The sequence below is a fragment of the Diuraphis noxia genome, unplaced genomic scaffold, assembly GCF_037042655.1.
Source record: "Diuraphis noxia isolate RWA-SAM2 unplaced genomic scaffold, SU_Dnox_SAM2 contig0004, whole genome shotgun sequence".
Taxonomy (NCBI): domain Eukaryota; kingdom Metazoa; phylum Arthropoda; class Insecta; order Hemiptera; family Aphididae; genus Diuraphis; species Diuraphis noxia.
Window position 1 is genome coordinate 24,924,848 of NW_028301714.1, and position 18,785 is coordinate 24,943,632.

Here is an 18,785-nt window from a genome sequence, read left to right on the forward strand (position 1 = left end):
TTGAACACCAAAAGAAACGTTAAACAAAAAATAAATAAACGGATAAAAAGTTATGTTCGCAAATCAGTATATCAAATAACAGCATAACATTGACCATTCTAGAGTTAGCAGCTTGGTACATGACGTTTTGACACTCGAACATGACACTGATTTGAGACTTGACACGTTTAATTTAGTTTCGATTACGAATTCAGCCTTTGTTGCTCAACACTCAACACTTTTATATATTATGTGACTTTTATATAACTACATCCGGGAACAAGTGGAAGGGCGGTGACATTGGTAGTAGGCAGACCTAAAAAGATTTTCAAGTTCGGAATTGTACTAGGAACAATGAAAATTGGCACAGAGAATACAATATACGAATGGTGATGTAAGGCTAGAGCAACATCAAAAGCAGACTTGAAAATATCACGTAACACTTAGAATTATACGTAATTCGCAGGTCATAAAATAAATAATGGAACTGACAATAGTGTTTTTTGCCGATATAAAATTATATAGCTACCTATAAAAATAAATGTGTAAGTGGGAGGGAAGGGTTTACATTTTTTTTCGATGCACTTTTAGCCGGGTAGAAATATTATGAGGTCGTCGATTGATAATAGTGTATAAACTGAGTATAATAATTTTGAACTAGTCTCTATTTTAATCAAATATTTAAAGATTGTCTCAATATATTTACTACCTTCTTTTTATATTTTTTGAATAATGAAGTATGTTATATTATGTATTTGTATAATTTTTTCATTCACATATTGCATCAGTAGAGACTCCATACATCAGCGAGATAACTGCAATTTTCTTCTTCTGAACTCATGACGTGTGTATAAGTTTAAGACGGTTAATAATGATGGAGATGAGAGGTAACCGGGATATGGCAGAAAAGCATATATATTATATAATACTATATAATGAACCGATCAATCATCTCAAATCCCAATAGTTTATAGTGTGTCGCTGTATGTCAATATATAAGGATATAAGGACACCATCATACTCTGCCGACACTGTGACCTACAGGAATCCAAAGTTTGTTTTAACAAAATTATGACTTTTCTTAAGTTAAATAATAATAAGATAACAGTTGTGATGATTGACGTTCCAATTTGTGATTTTCGTATCAAGAGCGTAAAAATATTAATTTGATGAGTAAATCTATAACCTCTCAGTTTGGTTTTAACGTTAAATACGAACACACGCACGTCATCGCATCGTTAAACTTCGTTATCGGCGATAACTTATCGCCATAGTGCAATTGTAGATTAAATTCAAGTCTATTCTACTATGGTATCATCCAGTCTCTTTAAATAATGTCTCAGAACAGCAAACCAAAACGTCACTTATCAGATTGTCCATTGTCACCTAGGCATGATGTCCAAAAATCACTCCGAACAAATATGCTGTTCTTGCCAATGATGATACGCCTGAAAACGTGAATAAAATTGGTACGGCTTCAACCAGCACAATTCTCGCAAATCCGCAACCCTCCGATAAGGAAACTGGCCATCCGGCTCCTCCGATCAACGTAAAAAATATCATGAATTATTTAGCTTTCAACGCCACTCTCTCAAAAATCATCAGCTCAAATGGTTTCTCGTGCAAGTCTACATACCTCATAATTCAATCTTTAAGTCAAACCAACTACAACAAAATTGTAACGCACCTAAATGAAACTGATGCCAGTTTCCATTTATTTTGCCATCGCTTCCGCCGTTCTCATAAGATCGTTATTAGAAATTTACATTTCTCCATTTCATGTACCGACATCTGCTCGGCTCTGTTCGAATTAGAGCATTCAACTACGAGTAAATATGCGTATTGCTTATAGTACTAAGAATAAAAGCGGCCATAATTTACCACTATTTTTAGTGAATATTTTTTGGAATGATAATAATTAAGATATTCATAACATTACGTAATTGCTTAATACGAAAGTGGTTGTTGAAAAACCTCACAGAAAAAGATATGGCCCTCTGCAATGTCATGATTGTCAATCTTTTGGCTACATTCATAAATATCGCAATCATACCTTTCGAATTTTCGATGCATCAAATGTAGTGACAATCACCACAAACAAGATAAGGATCGTAACAGTCCAGCCAAATTTGCCCTGTGCTCCTTAGACCATACAGCCAACTATAAAGGATGTCAAGTCTTTAAGTCTGCCTAAAAAAAAAAACAAGGAGACCCCTCCAAGTGTTCCACAAACCACAGTTCTTGGATCATATTCAAATTCGATTACAAAAACTTACGCTGAAGATACCAGAAACATAAATATCCCTACGAAATATTTCTGTTTCATTCTCGCAATTCATTTCAAACTTAAATTCAATTATCAGTCCACTAATTTTACTTCTCTTTTCAGTTTTAAATGCTTTTATCACCAAAGGTACTATCTCCCTTAATAATTTTCGTAATATTTTTCCTCATTAAAACGTACCTATTCTTTCTTTTCTTATCTTTTCCTCATTAACATATTATTATACATTTTTCAAAATTGTTCCTCGTTGCACCATATAATTATAATACTCCTTTAATTATCTTATTATTTTACCCGCCATATTGTATCATTTTATATACTATATATTTGCTATTATTATTATTTTTATGAATTCTGTAATCTGTATAAATAAGTTAATTGTTAAGCTGTAGGTAATAGATGGTTTAATAAAAACTAATAAAAAAAAAAATTCCATAACCAGATACTTAAGGAACGCAATTGAACAGGGTTATTTTTATTAATGCCAACGGAATTATTCCATAGCATATTCAAAAGCCATATATGTGTACTAGCTCAAAGAGTATCAGCTAATATAACCCTAGATAAATTTGTTCACTTTTTAAGAATTATTTTTTTTAAATATATATTATTATTTTGTGTTTTAATGATTACGCCAAAGTATACTTTAGAGATTTCGCAGTGAATGGAGAAAAAAATGTTGCCATATATGCCTCGAATAAAACGTTACCCGTTTTATCAAATATTTATATACTTAATCTGTTCAACAGTCGTACAGTCATACATTAAAGTAACGAGTCTAAGTAAATGCACTTTGTTATCGATATCATCAATAACATTTAGAGTTCTAAACTCAACGCCGTCGTTTGATTTAACGAAAACCGTTCATAATTCGCAATCTTTATTGGTTATTTTATGTGAGACAAAAATCGAAATCTATTAAATCCACACTCACACATTATATGGCATCGTCATCTCTTACTGTGTTGTGTCGGCAATCGTTATGACAAACAAACAAACAACATAAACCGAAATGACGAAACCTCAACACAATGATAATAAAAAAAAAGATAATAGTGTTTTTTCCCAGCAAAAAGAGAGACGAAGAGCAGTGTTGCAAAGTGTATGGAACAGAAAGAGAGAGGATGAGCAAGTTATAAGTGAGGGACACAAAAACTGTACGTCCATAAAGAAAACCTCTTTTGCCGGGGAAAAAACACTGCTGAGGGGTAAAAAAAATAAATGGAAGTCCATCCCCAAGCACAAAACGACCGTATGGTTTCTCTTTTTACTTATATATATTTTTTTTATTTTTTTTTTTTGTTCACATACATGACAGAATAAATAATGAAATCCATCCGTCCCGCTGTGCTATCAAACCGTCATTTCTCACACAAGTCTGGAACGGAAAAAAGCGAGAAATGTGGTTCCAGAGGAATGCGGCCTACAGAGTACGAATGATCGTAGTGGTTGGGAATGAGTAGTTGTGTAAAAGAAAAATGGCATAGTGAACAATTTCGCGGGGCAAACGACACCAAAACTACGCGTTCTATATGTAGTATAAGTTCTCTCACCCCTCCCCCCCCCATTTTATGTTTATATGTAATAATATGTTGCAAGTGATGTACGAACAATGTGTCAACGGTTTGACACGTTGTATATATGTCATTTTTGATTAAAAATTATAATAATATTTAGTTAAAAATTCCTATTATTATAATGTTGTACTTTATAAACAATTTGGTATGGCATTACGACAAATCTATGGTTAGATGATGCAAGTAACAAGTATTATTCTAGCAAAATGTTTTCACGAAGCATTAAAATAATGATACAATTTTTATTTTAATGAAAAAAATTAAAAAATTTTTTGGAAAAAAACCCAAGATAGAGTTAAAAGGCGTTTTATATTTCCTACTCAAAAATAACCTTTTCAAACATATATAAAATTTAAAACATGATCTCCCTTTTATTTTCCGTTTTTGACAACCGTCGTAAGCGGAGTTTGAAGTTGGTACTTAACTGCATATAAAATTATAACAACACCGTCAAAACAAAAACGAGAATTGAATTTAGCGACATACGATAATGTACGGGTATATTATATATTTTTATATCTCCAACATATTTTTAACCATGTAATACGAAGAAACTGCTAACCTAGTGGCAGAACATTTCAAGATTTCAAAATACTTAAAGGTAAGAATAAAATACTTTAGTTTGCTGTCATATAGTCCATCTACTTTTAATATTTCAGTTACATTACGCATACCACACGTATACACTATATCAATTAACAATCGTAAGAGCTCTGATAGGTAAGAGAATAATCGATATTTATATGAGTATATTCTTATAAAAATGTAAGTGTTGGCCATGACCTTTCATCAACATTTAAGTATACGATTTATACTTAAGTAGTATAATTCAGTAGTATTAATAATTTGAAGTATAATTCTGTCTTAATGTATGCTTTCAAAACATATGAAATTTAATACATTATATAGCTGATATACAATAAATAAATAAACCGATAATAATGGTTTCATTGGATATGTGTATACTGTAGGCAAATATAGTCAAAGAATTTAATGTTTATGCAATTTCACTATCCGCCTTGACATTTAGTTAAATGCCTATTTCATGCCAGGCAAATAATAAAAAAATCATTTTATATTATTTTAAAAATTTAAATATATTTTCTATCAGTTATTTATTTAAACGTAATAAACATACTAAACTAAATTATTGTACAATTCAATCGCATGTTCTGTATCTTTTTCCATAACGCCATATTTTTGTCGTTATAATCGATAAGATTATAATTTGTCCCACGGTACTCAATATAGATAAGGTTCTCATACAACCTAGTACCTACGTTAATTTTCCAAGGTAAAAACAAATGAAACTTTTATTTTTATTTAATAAGAATATATAGTAGGTACTCACTACTCGTACTATAGACTATACTGACTATATAGACTATACGATACACTCGTACTATCATTTATGTCTATCACATCTAATTTTTTATTACCTGAATATATTTATGATTTCATTTTTAAAACAATACTAAATAATAATTAACACAAAATTAAACATATTATTTCATATACCTACGTGTTTTTCATATTAATAAATAATATACAGCTTTTTTTATATATAAAATAGCAATAAATAACTGATAGAAAATATATTTAAATTTTTAAAATAATACAAAATGTTTTTTTATTATTTGCCTGGCATGAATTAATAGGCATTTAGTCAAATTGCTAGTCATTTAACTAAATGTCTAGGTGGATAGTGAAATTGCATAAACATTAAATTCTTTGACTGAATGCCTGATTTGACTATATGCCTACTACGTATAGAATATACTAGAACTATTATAATATCCTTTGATTATTATTGGGTATCATTTTTGTCTGTTGAAATTTTCGTTTCGATTTATTTGCGGGAAGACTTATAGCGACCGAATACATAATCAAAGGGTCCAAAAGGAAAAAAAAAATTCGAGCAAAAGACATGATATATATTATCTGTCGCGTGCGTATTTCGATTGGCCTTTTCGTGGAAAAAACGGTCGGTCGTTTCGGCCATATTATATACGTGGTCCTCTATATGCGCGAGATAAAAAGAAACGGGCGATCCGGTCTCGTGGGATGACTCTGGGACGAAATGAGGTTGCGAAAGTCATCCTGCCGCGAACAAATATGCACATAACGGTGGCTTCACAATAACACTTTTCTGGCGGTACTGGTTATCTCTGAGATGATGCGCCTATGCTCTAATGGAAAAGAACTTTTGTATCGCGATCGTGGCAGTTTTTACGGGGTTCTGTACACTCTAAATAAGAATGTTTGTTATTTAAATCCGACGTTTTCGTGTCCCGCTGCACATGTAGTAAGACGATTTGTGTCGATAACGCTCCAGTATCGTGTAGTAAGATGTGAAAAAGTATAAATAAAAACATTGTTTTGACTGAAGTTATTATGAAAATAAAACGAGATACTTTTAGTCGACTTTGTTCGTTCCCCTTAGCTCATTAATATTTTTTAATTTTTTTTTATGGGCCAACTTCTACATATATTTTACACTATTGTTTAAAAATACTATCTTCAAATAACCCCATGAAATCCTCGTTATAAACACAACGTCATAATTGAGAAGACAAAATGATAATATGAAAATTTTATGAAATATAATACATTATGTTCGGTCAAATAATTTAGCTTTTGTTGTTCACGTTAAAGAGAAGGTACAAAGAACCTAGAACTACATTCTTAGAATTCGCAGCCTCGGGAAAATCGTCTCCAAAGGATCTGTATAAGGGACTCGTTTGTATTGCATTTTCAACAACAGACAACATAATTAATTTTCAAATAATAGCATTGAAATTTTAATGGAATTAAAAATAAAATATTAGTCGACCAGATTTTCATTGTTACTCCTAACAAAATAAATAATCCCATGTGTAAAACATTTGAGTTTATTTTATGAACTTTTTCATAAAATTAAACCATAGGATAACAATATCTAATAATGCAAATACTTGAATAATATTTGATCTTATACTTTTTCATTATTCCTTCCAATCATTCCGCCAATATGACTACCACCAAAACCATACGAAACGAGCTCGATGTAACATCTATAAATCATATAAATTTAATTATATATTTGAGTGGAATCCGTGGATATCTCCTCTATGTAATTAAATACATAATATATTATATATTAGCTGTTTATAAGCAATGCTATCAAAACAATTTAAGGTATAGTACCCACAAACACTATAATATTATATATATATATATATCGTATATATATACCGCTGCGTGTCATATAAAAGGCTTAACGAGAGATAAATAGAAGAGAAGGGTATATATATATATATATTATGATCCAAAGAAGAATATTATTAATTTCCAACGAGGCATACGGACAATAATGAAGATTGATGTGGGAGTGACGTTACATGATGAAACAATAATATTACTGGACACGTCCACCGGAGATTTTTAAGGTGGTAACTGATGGAAGCGCGTTGTATAGTGGAACGTGTGTACAGTGCAAGAGGAAGAGGGCGAGGCGATACACGGGAAATGGGTTTAATAAATTAGGACTTTAATTACACGAACAATAATGCCCTAGCTATACTGCTACTACCCTCAGAGTCATAGACTTGAATAGTTTTGAAATAAGTCGATCCCGTGTACGAGAACATATATACATTATAATACGATGATGAATAACCCAGGTAGCAGATTTTCTTGATAAGCTTCTTAATGCTCTTGACTTGACTATGAGATCATAAAACAATATATAAGAAGGATAATGTATAGAAAAGGGTTAATATTTTCATATACTTCGTTTGCAAACACAGTCAACAATGCAAAAAATACTATTTTTATTTTATTATGTCGAATACGCACTTTTCAGTTGTATACTTCTATCTATGATTATTGAACTTTGTATTTTAATGACCGTAAATAAATCGGTTTCAGATCGAACTTAGATGTACAAGGTAACGCCAAATATAAACAAACAATCCAATGAGTTAAAACCCGTTTATTAAAATACTTTAAATAAAAAACACTTTTAAAAACATACACACAAACAGATCAAAACAATCCAACGTATATCGTAGTACTCACGTACCACGACTCCCTTCGTCTCTTATTCCTTTTGCCTTATATCTAGTTTACAATTCAGCTACCTCGGCACTTTTGTTTCACTGGCCTACATTACAAATATGCTGTTTGACTTGTTTATAGTTGTCAGCTATTACCACAATTAGATAAAATGCAATAAATATACAACGTGAAAACAAAATTATTGTAGCTGTATTAAAACAGATAAAATTAAGTTGTGAGGGGAAAATCCATCGATATGATATGATATGATATCGATATGATTAGTTCCAAAATAATAATATGTCAATTAGTGATTTGAATTTAGCTTTTAAAATTTTCAAAATAATATTTACTATACCGTGTATACTGTATATTTAATGAGAAAATAAAATAATTTCAATTCTATAATTCATACTTTATCGATTACCAATGTCGATATAGTACAATGATGGAAATAGCTTGCTTTGTGAATATGGCTTAAGGTCTCACTGGTCGTATTTATTATTATGAACTCCTAATTTATTTATTTATTCAACATAAAAACGGCTCAGGTCCCGGAATTACTGTCATATTATTATTATATTATGTCGTGTGTAACATAAACTGTCGACTGCATCACTGGGGAATGAAAATGAAGCATTAACTTTTACGATCAGGCCGCACAAAAGAAAAAACCGTAAACGGGTTTACGATCCAATAGTGAAATTATATAGAAACCTATATTTTTTTTTAACTTAGCATTTCATTCAGAAAAATGGATATTATAACGTATATTTTTCTAGCCGATAACTCGCATTTCCTATTTTATTTGAGTCTCGTCAAACTCCACTGCGCTCATAAAATCTTCTACAAACGTTCATACGTGCGCCAAAATATGTATATCAATGCGCGTTAAATTCTAAGTTGTTCGGTTATTGTAGCTATCGACATTGATGTTACTTCAATATATATTTTGAACACACATACACACACACACATATATTTATGGGATATTTAGCGAATATATTGTACACATTCTGTGGTACCGTCGAATAGGTTGTGTGCTGCAGGTACGCGTGTATGGCAATATGTTTCTCGAGTAGTCAATATTTTATAGTGCTAACCTCAAAAATGTGAACGGAGAAACAAATACCTAGACTAAATTGTCTTTGCAATACATTTTTTATAAACACTCACAGTAGTCACCTATATACTACGGAATGTTGAAAAATAAAATAAACGAAAATACACGTTTTACTCGTTGACGTAAAAACTTTTAAGTTTATGTTCTCTTGCTCCGCGCAAAAGACGCGAACAAAGAGCGAAATTCTTGAATAACCGTTCGTCATAATATGCTTATTACGGTTCACTAGAATGCTAACTAGAAACAGCTACCAAGCCTTTACATACCTACCCGAGGTAACTTGCCATGCATATAATATATATATACGTGTTACGTGTATATACGCATGTCATTAAAATAAATCTAACATAACGTTATGCCTTCAAGAAGAACACGGCGAACTTCATTATCCAAGTACACAGACACACACAAACGTATGTATATAATGTGAGTAGACAAAGTTTGAGCTTATACCGTGTACAATAATACACTGTATTGCGAGTCCGCACTCCGCATGACACGTCTTAGACAAGCAAATGCAAACTCTCTTAACTAGCGTGGCGTGTGTACCTACCAGTATAGCGGAAGAAAATCTCTAATGGACATTTAAGCGTTGTACAGAAATTCAATGTTAAGCACACATTAATGTATCACTGGTTTATTTCAAGAGTATTTATTAAGAGTAGTAGTAGCAGTTGTAGAAGTAGTGGTTCAACATATATACTTATATTATATTATGTATAATATCACCCACGATATTTTGTTATTATTTATGATTATTTACCGAGTGATATTATAGTAATGGATTGTAATAATGGAACCACAACTAGGTATCCAGCAGCGATCGGGGCGCCGTTATAAAAATTTACGTACCGCTGGCAAGGTCAGAGACTAACTACCGCAATGATATTTCAAAATTGCTCTTTATATAAATATTGTTGTACTTACACTTCAATGGCTTTATTCCAGTTTATTATGTAGCCGGAAAGGGTAAACGTCTCGACGTTGACGAAATGTACATTTCCCCTTTCTGAACCCACGTACAGCCACTTGCTACGGAGTGGAAGGTGTATAACTGTAATTCTACAAAAAAAAAAAAATAATAATAATAAATGAGATACTACATTATACACAATATTTATATAAGATAATACAATCGAAATCGATTTTGAACCTAAGTAAATAGAATCGCAATCCCACATTTTTATATTATAGTATAGCCTTGTGCCCTAAAAATAAATATGTGGATATAGTATAAGTACTTGGAGCGAATTTGGTTTTTGATTTGATATACTGCAGAAATTGCCATTTTGAAGACAAAGAAAAATACATTATTCTTACTGTGACCTATTTATAAATGGAAATAGTTAACGATAAGAACAATAAACTGTATTGATATTTGCATAATAATGTTTCAAGTTAAAATTTTCAGACGTAGTATACTAGCAATAAAAAACTACGTGTAACTTGTTGTTGACGAGTTTTTCGGAAATTCTTAAAAAGTGATTTCAATAAATTCAAAATTATTATGTATAATGGTTTTTATCGAGTAATAGTTTAAGAATAAACAAAACATTTAACTCAAACATAGACCTAATAATGTTATATATTTCAACATTAAATAGATTTGACGATTGGTTGGAAAAATATATGTGGTACAGTAGGTATTTTATATTAAATAAACATATTATTATTATGACGTGTTGTTATTGATTTATAATATAATTATAATTTATATAGTAAAATTGTTTTTTAGGGGATGTACCCCTTACCTTTCTCGTTGAAATTTCAAGCTGTGGACAACGTCAGCTCTTTTTTGTCTGAAATTCCATAGGTGTAAACTATCGTCGGCAGTTACTGTGATTAACGCTCCTTCGTTCATCAGAAACTCCACCTGAACAACGGCCGCCTCTAATTCGTGTCTAACCTGTGCATCCACTCCAGGTCTTCCAATTCTGTATTATACTCTCATTAAGGAAAATCGTGGTGTATATAATAAAACAAAAGTACAAGATAAAAGCATGACAATAACAGTATTTATATAAAGCTTAACTTAACATAAATCAACGCAATGTAGTTCACGGTGAATTTCAGGCAAATATGTTATGATTTAATTTTAAATACCAAACACAAACATAATGTTTTATTATGTTAATGACATTTTTGACAAATAAATCGTCCCGTCTTCGTGAATCCCATTACATCGTTAAATATTATAGCAGAATTATCGAATCGACACAAGTTTATAATACGTTTCTACCTGATTAATCCTTTTAGGTACATCACTGCGGTTTTGTATAAATTCTCCGTCAGACGCATATAATTATTATACTCTGTTCGAATAGAATATAATAATTATAATAGCTATATCAAGTATGAATGTTTCAAATCAACAATGTTTTCGTACAACAACAAATCGCCATAAATATTCCTCACAAATAATATAGGTAACACGTCATAAGCCTGAATACTGCAATTATTCCACTGCCAATTATATGATACACACGGCTAGTGTCGAGTAAGAGGTATAATATAATAAACTCATACACTTTAAATATATATCATATTATGCATTACAACACTATCGGTTTAGGTACGCGATTATTCATAAATATCACACACGCATATTTTGTTCTTGTGGTACGATGTACGAACAAGAGTCTTTACACGCGCATATATATATATGGCAGATTGTAAATTCTTCCGGCATTTTTCCATTAAAATAGTGAGCATCTAGTGACGGAAACGTTTAAATTCAAAACGCTCGTTTTTTTCGTTCACGCGCCATACTCACACACAATATTGCATGCATGTACGTATAATACAGCGGAACATAATAGTATGGACCATAAGAGAGAGGCGTGCGAGGGAGAAAAAAAATAGCCGACGAGAAGTGCGTGTTGGCGTATGATGGCGGGCGAGGGTAGGGGGCACTGTATAATATTATATACAGAAACTTTTCACCGAGCGTCTCTTTAATGGATTTCTCGTCGAAACGAGAACGCCTCTCATCCCGCGGGTTGCACATAGTGGCCACAGCGCAGGCCCTTGCACAGACATATTGTATAATATACGCATCGTAATTTCGTATCACAATATCATATTTATACGCGGCGAAGGGATCATCCGGATATCGGGGGGGGGGGGGGACCGAATAATATAATATCGTTGTTATTATGTTATATTGTAAACATTATATATATATATATATATATATATATATATATATATATATATATATATACACACCCACATATCATTGCGTACACTATACTGTACAAATATATATATAATATATATATATATAATGTATTACCTAATGTATCAGTCACGCGCGTTCTATTCTATTTCCGCACGTCTACTCTACACTAGACACGTCATGTGCAATTGTGTCCGCGTCAAATTTTCTCATGAATTTTTCATATTTGTTATTACATATAGATGTCCGCGCAGCACCTATATAGGTATATAGGTACCTGCTCTGGCACAAACAGTTGCGCGGTGGACGACGGCGAGGGAAATATAACTGCCCCAAACACGTTTTTCAATCACGGAAACCTACGCCCCTCGGGCACGTGGAAAATTAAACCTGCAGCGACGTAAAAATTTCTAAAAATCGACGTTGACGTATAACGTGCAGTATAACTGCAGGGTGCCCGTCGAACCGTGGTTGACTGGACGTTTGGTATCAACCACGCCACTATATTTATTGATCAATAACAATAACGTATTATTGTGACTATTGTTGCAGACCGTTCTGCAGTTTGAACAATGTCTCGAGATAAAAACTATATAATATCAGATTTGACGGTTTTAATTGGCACAAATAATAATGTCAGACTTGATCTGCGTCGCGACGAGCGTTCAGATTTGAGCGAGAAACCATAACCCTCAAGTCATCGCGAACGTAAACGAATCGATATCACACGGGGTATGATGCAATACCTCGTGAACGATCGAACGATGTCGATTACAGATTGATTTTTTTTTAACAGATACCTACAATCTACATGCTAATATGTTATATACACATACTCGTGTGCACAGGAGCTGTGCATTCGCCGTTTCGTTTTACACTGATTTACAAGTACTTATACAACACTATATACAACGGTGAATACAACTCTACAATAACGCCGTTAAAACGAATAACACGTGTACATCGAGTTATGCACCACACTGGTGTTGCACACACGACCGGAGAATTTACACGAGTTTCGTCGTCGTGCGTATTATTATTTTTTTTTTATTTTTTTTTTCAGATATCAGATTCCGCGCGATCGTTGTTTAAGGCGCGGCAAATAAAAGTGTCACTCCCGACACGGATCCGTCGATATCAACCACACATACCGTCGATGGGTCTGCAGGGACCAGTTCACTGATGATGAGTATCCATCGCCGTCGCAAACCAACCCGATCCGTATTTTCTGCAGTATATAATATATATGTGTATGTGATTTTTGTGCATTTGTAGTTTGCGAATCACCAGCGACGGCTAATAGCAACGTATTCCTCATCGTGCATAATACAATACGGTATAATATTATTAAACCTACATCGCGGTAATCCATATCGTGGAATCTTCGGAGCATCGTGGTTGAAAATTAAATTACACGCTAGTATCGATCCGTTCGCCGCACTTGACGTTTCGTTATTTAACTTATGCCTATTATATATGTGTATAATATAGTATGTATAATATGTTACGTGTCTACATTAGAATATGGTTGACTTGGTCGAGTATAATATATTATGTTATACTGACAAGGATGTGAAAATACGTAGGTAGAACTCAGATAGATCCGAACACGTGAAATCTTCGATCTTTTTTTGGTTTTATGTTCCTTTATAACATATTATATGCAGAATATTATAATTATTACACGACAATAAGTGAGGTGCCACCGATCGTTGTTGAAAGCGTTAAAGTGTGGCTCGCGAAGTGAATTAAATATTATCATAAATTTACACCGATGGCGGCGTTATCACTAATAGCTTTCATAGTTATAAACGTAATCGTCCTATGAGTACGTATTGCAATGCTCTCATTAGGTATAATAATAATATTATACAATGTACAAACTAAACATGCCACGATGTTACAGTTAAACCATAGCCAAACGATATAGCGAAACTCTTGTTGTAGGCAAAAATAGGCAATGTTGAACTGTCTATGTTAATATTATGAACTTAAAACTTACTACCACAGCATTATTATACAATAATTTCTGAGTATAGTATTTGAAAACTGAAAATAAATTAAAAATACGTTAATGCTATTGTTTTTAATATCATAATTTAATTATCATAAATCTTTTTTTTTTTACTATTATTTTTTATTAATTAATACTTTATTACATAAACACGTCGTTGTAGCTTAAAAAAAAATAGCATTTATATGATTTAAGATTTTTGATAAGAAAAACATAAATACTAATTTTATTTTTAAGTATCAGTAATTATCACAAATATAGTTAAACGTATTTTCGAATATAAAATACAGTTTAATCACAAATTACGTACTTAGGTATAATAACGTACAAGAGACAAATTTAATCGTCTTTCATACAGTTTATACGCAAGCGCTACATTATTGAATACACGTTTAAAAGGTATGTTTTTAAGTTATAATAAATTATGAATACACTTAAATGAGCAAGAATAGCTTCGAATCTGAACAGTGAGATCTACTTAATTATAAATTTATAAATTAATAAAATAAGTTGCATAAATTATTTTCTTTTTAATAAACAAATGAAAAATTGTATTTTTAATAAATAAATTATTTTAAATATTGTATTGATATAAAACTTAAATTCATGAAAAAGTTCTATGGATATTTAAGAACAATAATGATTCAAATGTGAAAGATACATTTTCACTATGTATAATTCTAAAATATAATCATTAAATACCTAAGTATATAATAATAACAAAATGTAATTAAATAGTTTAAAGCCTTTTTAAAATATACTTATAGTTCTGAAATGTTGACACAACCCGTTTTAATGTTAAGCGATATACAACAATTGAGTAAGTCAGCCCTAAAAATAACTATGGTAAAAAAGAAATAGGTCAATGTCAAATTCGTATTGTTATTATATTTAAAAAAATATATTTGTTTGTTTATTTTTTTTTTTATTTTCTTTGGTTACTATACTACTTACGGCTGGTAATAAATTAATACTCTATTGCCCATAAAAACAAAGAGGAAATATTTTATTTTTATCAACCCCATCAGTATTAGTATCATATCAGATTATTTACCCTACAATTCTATTACTGATATTGACATTCATTCTAGAAAACGTATTAGTAAGCATTATATAATACGATGGATTGACATGCCTTATTGTTACGGTCTAATAATTGATTGACTAAATATCATCATCTGTTAGAATATTACAAACCAAGTATAAATATTCATATGGTTGAAAAAATATTCGGAAACAATTTCTACCTTTATAACATCTCACACTTTCAATCATCAAGTTCAGTATAAGTGTTATACATGGAAAATTGGTGGAATCGCACACCAGATACCGAGACCAAAGATGGAGTACGCTGGACTTTATTTAGTGTCACAGAATATGAGAGGGTTAATAAAATAATATACTAAAACAGATTAGAGGATAATTAAAAAATATATTTAGTTTTACATTAGGTACATATGAAGAAAAGACTTACCTTCGTTAAGGAAGAAGTTGTATAGTATAAACATTTTAACAATAGGAAATGACATTACTATGCTGTATCCGTATAACAAAGTTTATAAAGATTAATGAAAAGGGTAAATCGGACCATACCACTGGCGCCCGACCACAGCTTAAAAACAAATATATATTATATTTCAGAGTTCTTATGACCGTCTCTTGTGGACCCACTCATATAATACACTATTGCGTTCAATATTTTTTTTAACAGATATTCAAATTTGAATACCTATATAAAAAAACAAAACTGTTCGTGCGAGAAAACATTATTGATTATATGATTAGATGAATTTGGAATGCCGGTTAAGGTGTAAAATACATGATTTTTAACATACATACTATTCTCACGTACATCGTTTAGGCCACCTTGTCCACAGGGTACACTGAAATAATGAATGGACAGATTACAGTGAAAAAAATAAGAGTGAATTTCTTCGGATGAGGAAAAAACAAAACCATTTGGCATATTTGCTGTACATAATTTAGTATATTGTTATATAATCGGCACATCGATCACTAGCTGTATAGTGTACATCCACAGTGAGATAAAGAGAGGGTATCCATGCAGTGCGGCGTTGTTATCGTCACAAAACCCACTAGGGGAGAAAAAAATTATAAATATATATATAAATTATACTGGTATCTTGTGAGCTACGCTATGTGTGTACATTTTATGGGATTTCGATAGTTGCACTCAAATACTTCTAAATTCTACAGGCCTATAGTATAGGATAATCGAAAATAATTCATTCGACAAAAAAAAATATTTAATAATTAATCTGAAATGTTAGAAATTATATTAAATTCTGTTACAATATCGATAAATATTCAATGTGACTCCCATCTTTATACTTGCACGGCACACATCTAAGTAATTTGAATACTAATACATATTTTTTTTTTTAACCGAACCATTTGCCTTTGACCACCCCTTGAATCTCCGGGCCTTAAAATCTGTAATTCTTTAAGGTACATAAAATACTGTTTCTAAACCTCCCTTTCGAAAGGTTTTGATGAACTGAAAAGTCGCATTACAGATGTCATCAACTTGATTACGGTCAACATGCTTCAACAGGTTGATTAATTTTTAGACATGCACTGTGCAAGTAATGGGGGTTACAGGGTTACAATCACATATTTCTAAAAACTGTATTAACTTAACATTAATCACTTAAATGTTACATGAAATTTGATTAATGGAAAGTAGATAAATTATTTGGAAACACCTGTATATTAGTATTTTATTCATGTGTTGTCCTCTTTTTTGGAATAATATTTTTTAATTAAATTTTATGACAAATAGTTATCAATGTAACATAATAATAAATTTAAATTTTCGTCCATCGACCACATACAATTTTACCAACACATAAATCTATACTTCAAAAATAATTGGTTGCTTCTAGAATAAGTTTACAATAAATCATTTAAAATTTTTTACTACTTATTATATGCTAAAAAATTCTTAACCTATGGATGTGTTAAAAATAATGTGTTTTGATAATCAAGTCAAAAAAAATTAAACATGTTTCACTATTGTTGATTAGAAGTTTAATTTCTGAACAATAAATAAAAATTGAATTTAATATTCCGCCTTTACAGTGTTACAAAACAATAATTACGTGTCTTACTGTAAATATTTAATTTAAGCTATTCATATTTTGTAAGCCCAATGGCCTATGCTGCCGAGGGCTCTTTCCTAATAAAAAAAAAAAAAAAAAAAAAACAATAATTATTATTATTATTTGAAGCTTAAAAGAAATACTGCAGCTAATTTGATTTGTAATGTACCTATAGAAATATAACGGTTATATACATGTATAAGTAGGTCGTAGATACCTATCTTTTAATGAGGATGTAAATATCTAAAACTTTATTATATACGATTGGCTTCTGATATCATTAAGTTATTATGGTCTGTAAATATGATGGTTTATCAAAAACTGTGATTAAATACTTTATTAAATTACGTTAATTAAATTAACAGTACAAAATATATACAATATTATACACCTAAAGCAATAATTAAACACACAAGCTACAAGAACATGACCATTACATGGTTTCTACTCACTAGATCATGCACATGATTTATGAATATTCATTGAAATATACCCAATAATTAATGGTTTATCGCTATTATTATTTGCATTCAATACGTTCAAATTGCCAATTTACTAGAACGGACTACGCGCATCTAAATAACTCGTGATAATACCGGTGTGCTAAATGTATAAATGTTTATTTATGATATTATATCATGTAGGTAGTAACCATAGTAGCGTTGTATGATATAATAACATAGATGATTTATTTAATTGATATCGATAACAAATAAAACGACATATTGTTTAAAGAAAACGATACCGCCAGTATAGTACGATGTAATCGTTGAATAATACATTTCATAAAACCAACAATGGGTATTAGTATAAACATGACCAACGAAATCCATAAGACATAACGGAAATGCATTGTAGGATTTATAAACCAGTGGCAAATAGAAATCTAAAACAAATTTATGATTTATTGAAAAAAGGCATCGTTAAGTACACATATATGGTATATGTATATAGTATACGTTATATACATATATATATATATATATATATATATATATATATATATATATATATATGTGTGTGTGTATATTGCAAATAACGAAAATAAAATAAAACTAAAATATTATTAACATTATTTATACATTTATTTATTTACTAACTAATTCATCTCTCAACAAAGTTTATAAAATGTATTAATGAAAATTTTCTGGAATAGTACTTATTATAAATGCTATATTCACTTCCTGACTTCAACTACATACATTTATTTTATCTAAACAAGCGCTGAAAAAATTAATTTTACACGAATGTAGAAAAGCAAATAGCTACAAAAAATAAATTAACTTTTAGTTCGATGTTAAATTCAAAGCTAAAAAATGTTGTGCATTTTCACATCTCTACACTTTTGATAAACATTATAATTTTTAAAACTATTTTTAATTTTAACATTCTTGGAGTATTTATATTGATTAAAATCTATTACATTTCAATAATATTCATAGAATAAGTATAAACTATTGCAGGATGTAA

At 30.8% G+C, this 18,785-nt stretch overlaps 1 protein-coding gene across 4 annotated transcripts in view; it reads right to left on the minus strand.

Moving 5' to 3' along the window:
- Positions 1-18,785, minus strand: part of Tomosyn (syntaxin-binding protein tomosyn) — a 144,139-nt gene that overhangs the window by 72,053 nt on the left and 53,301 nt on the right. For all 4 annotated transcript variants that reach the window (XM_089227153.1, XM_089227152.1, XM_089227151.1 and 1 more), the window contains exons 3-4: positions 10,753-10,935; positions 9,929-10,063 (exon numbers count right to left, since the gene is read on the minus strand). In XM_089227153.1, the coding sequence (XP_089083279.1) occupies positions 9,929-10,063; positions 10,753-10,935 (318 nt within the window). The remainder of the gene's footprint in view (positions 1-9,928; positions 10,064-10,752; positions 10,936-18,785) is intronic.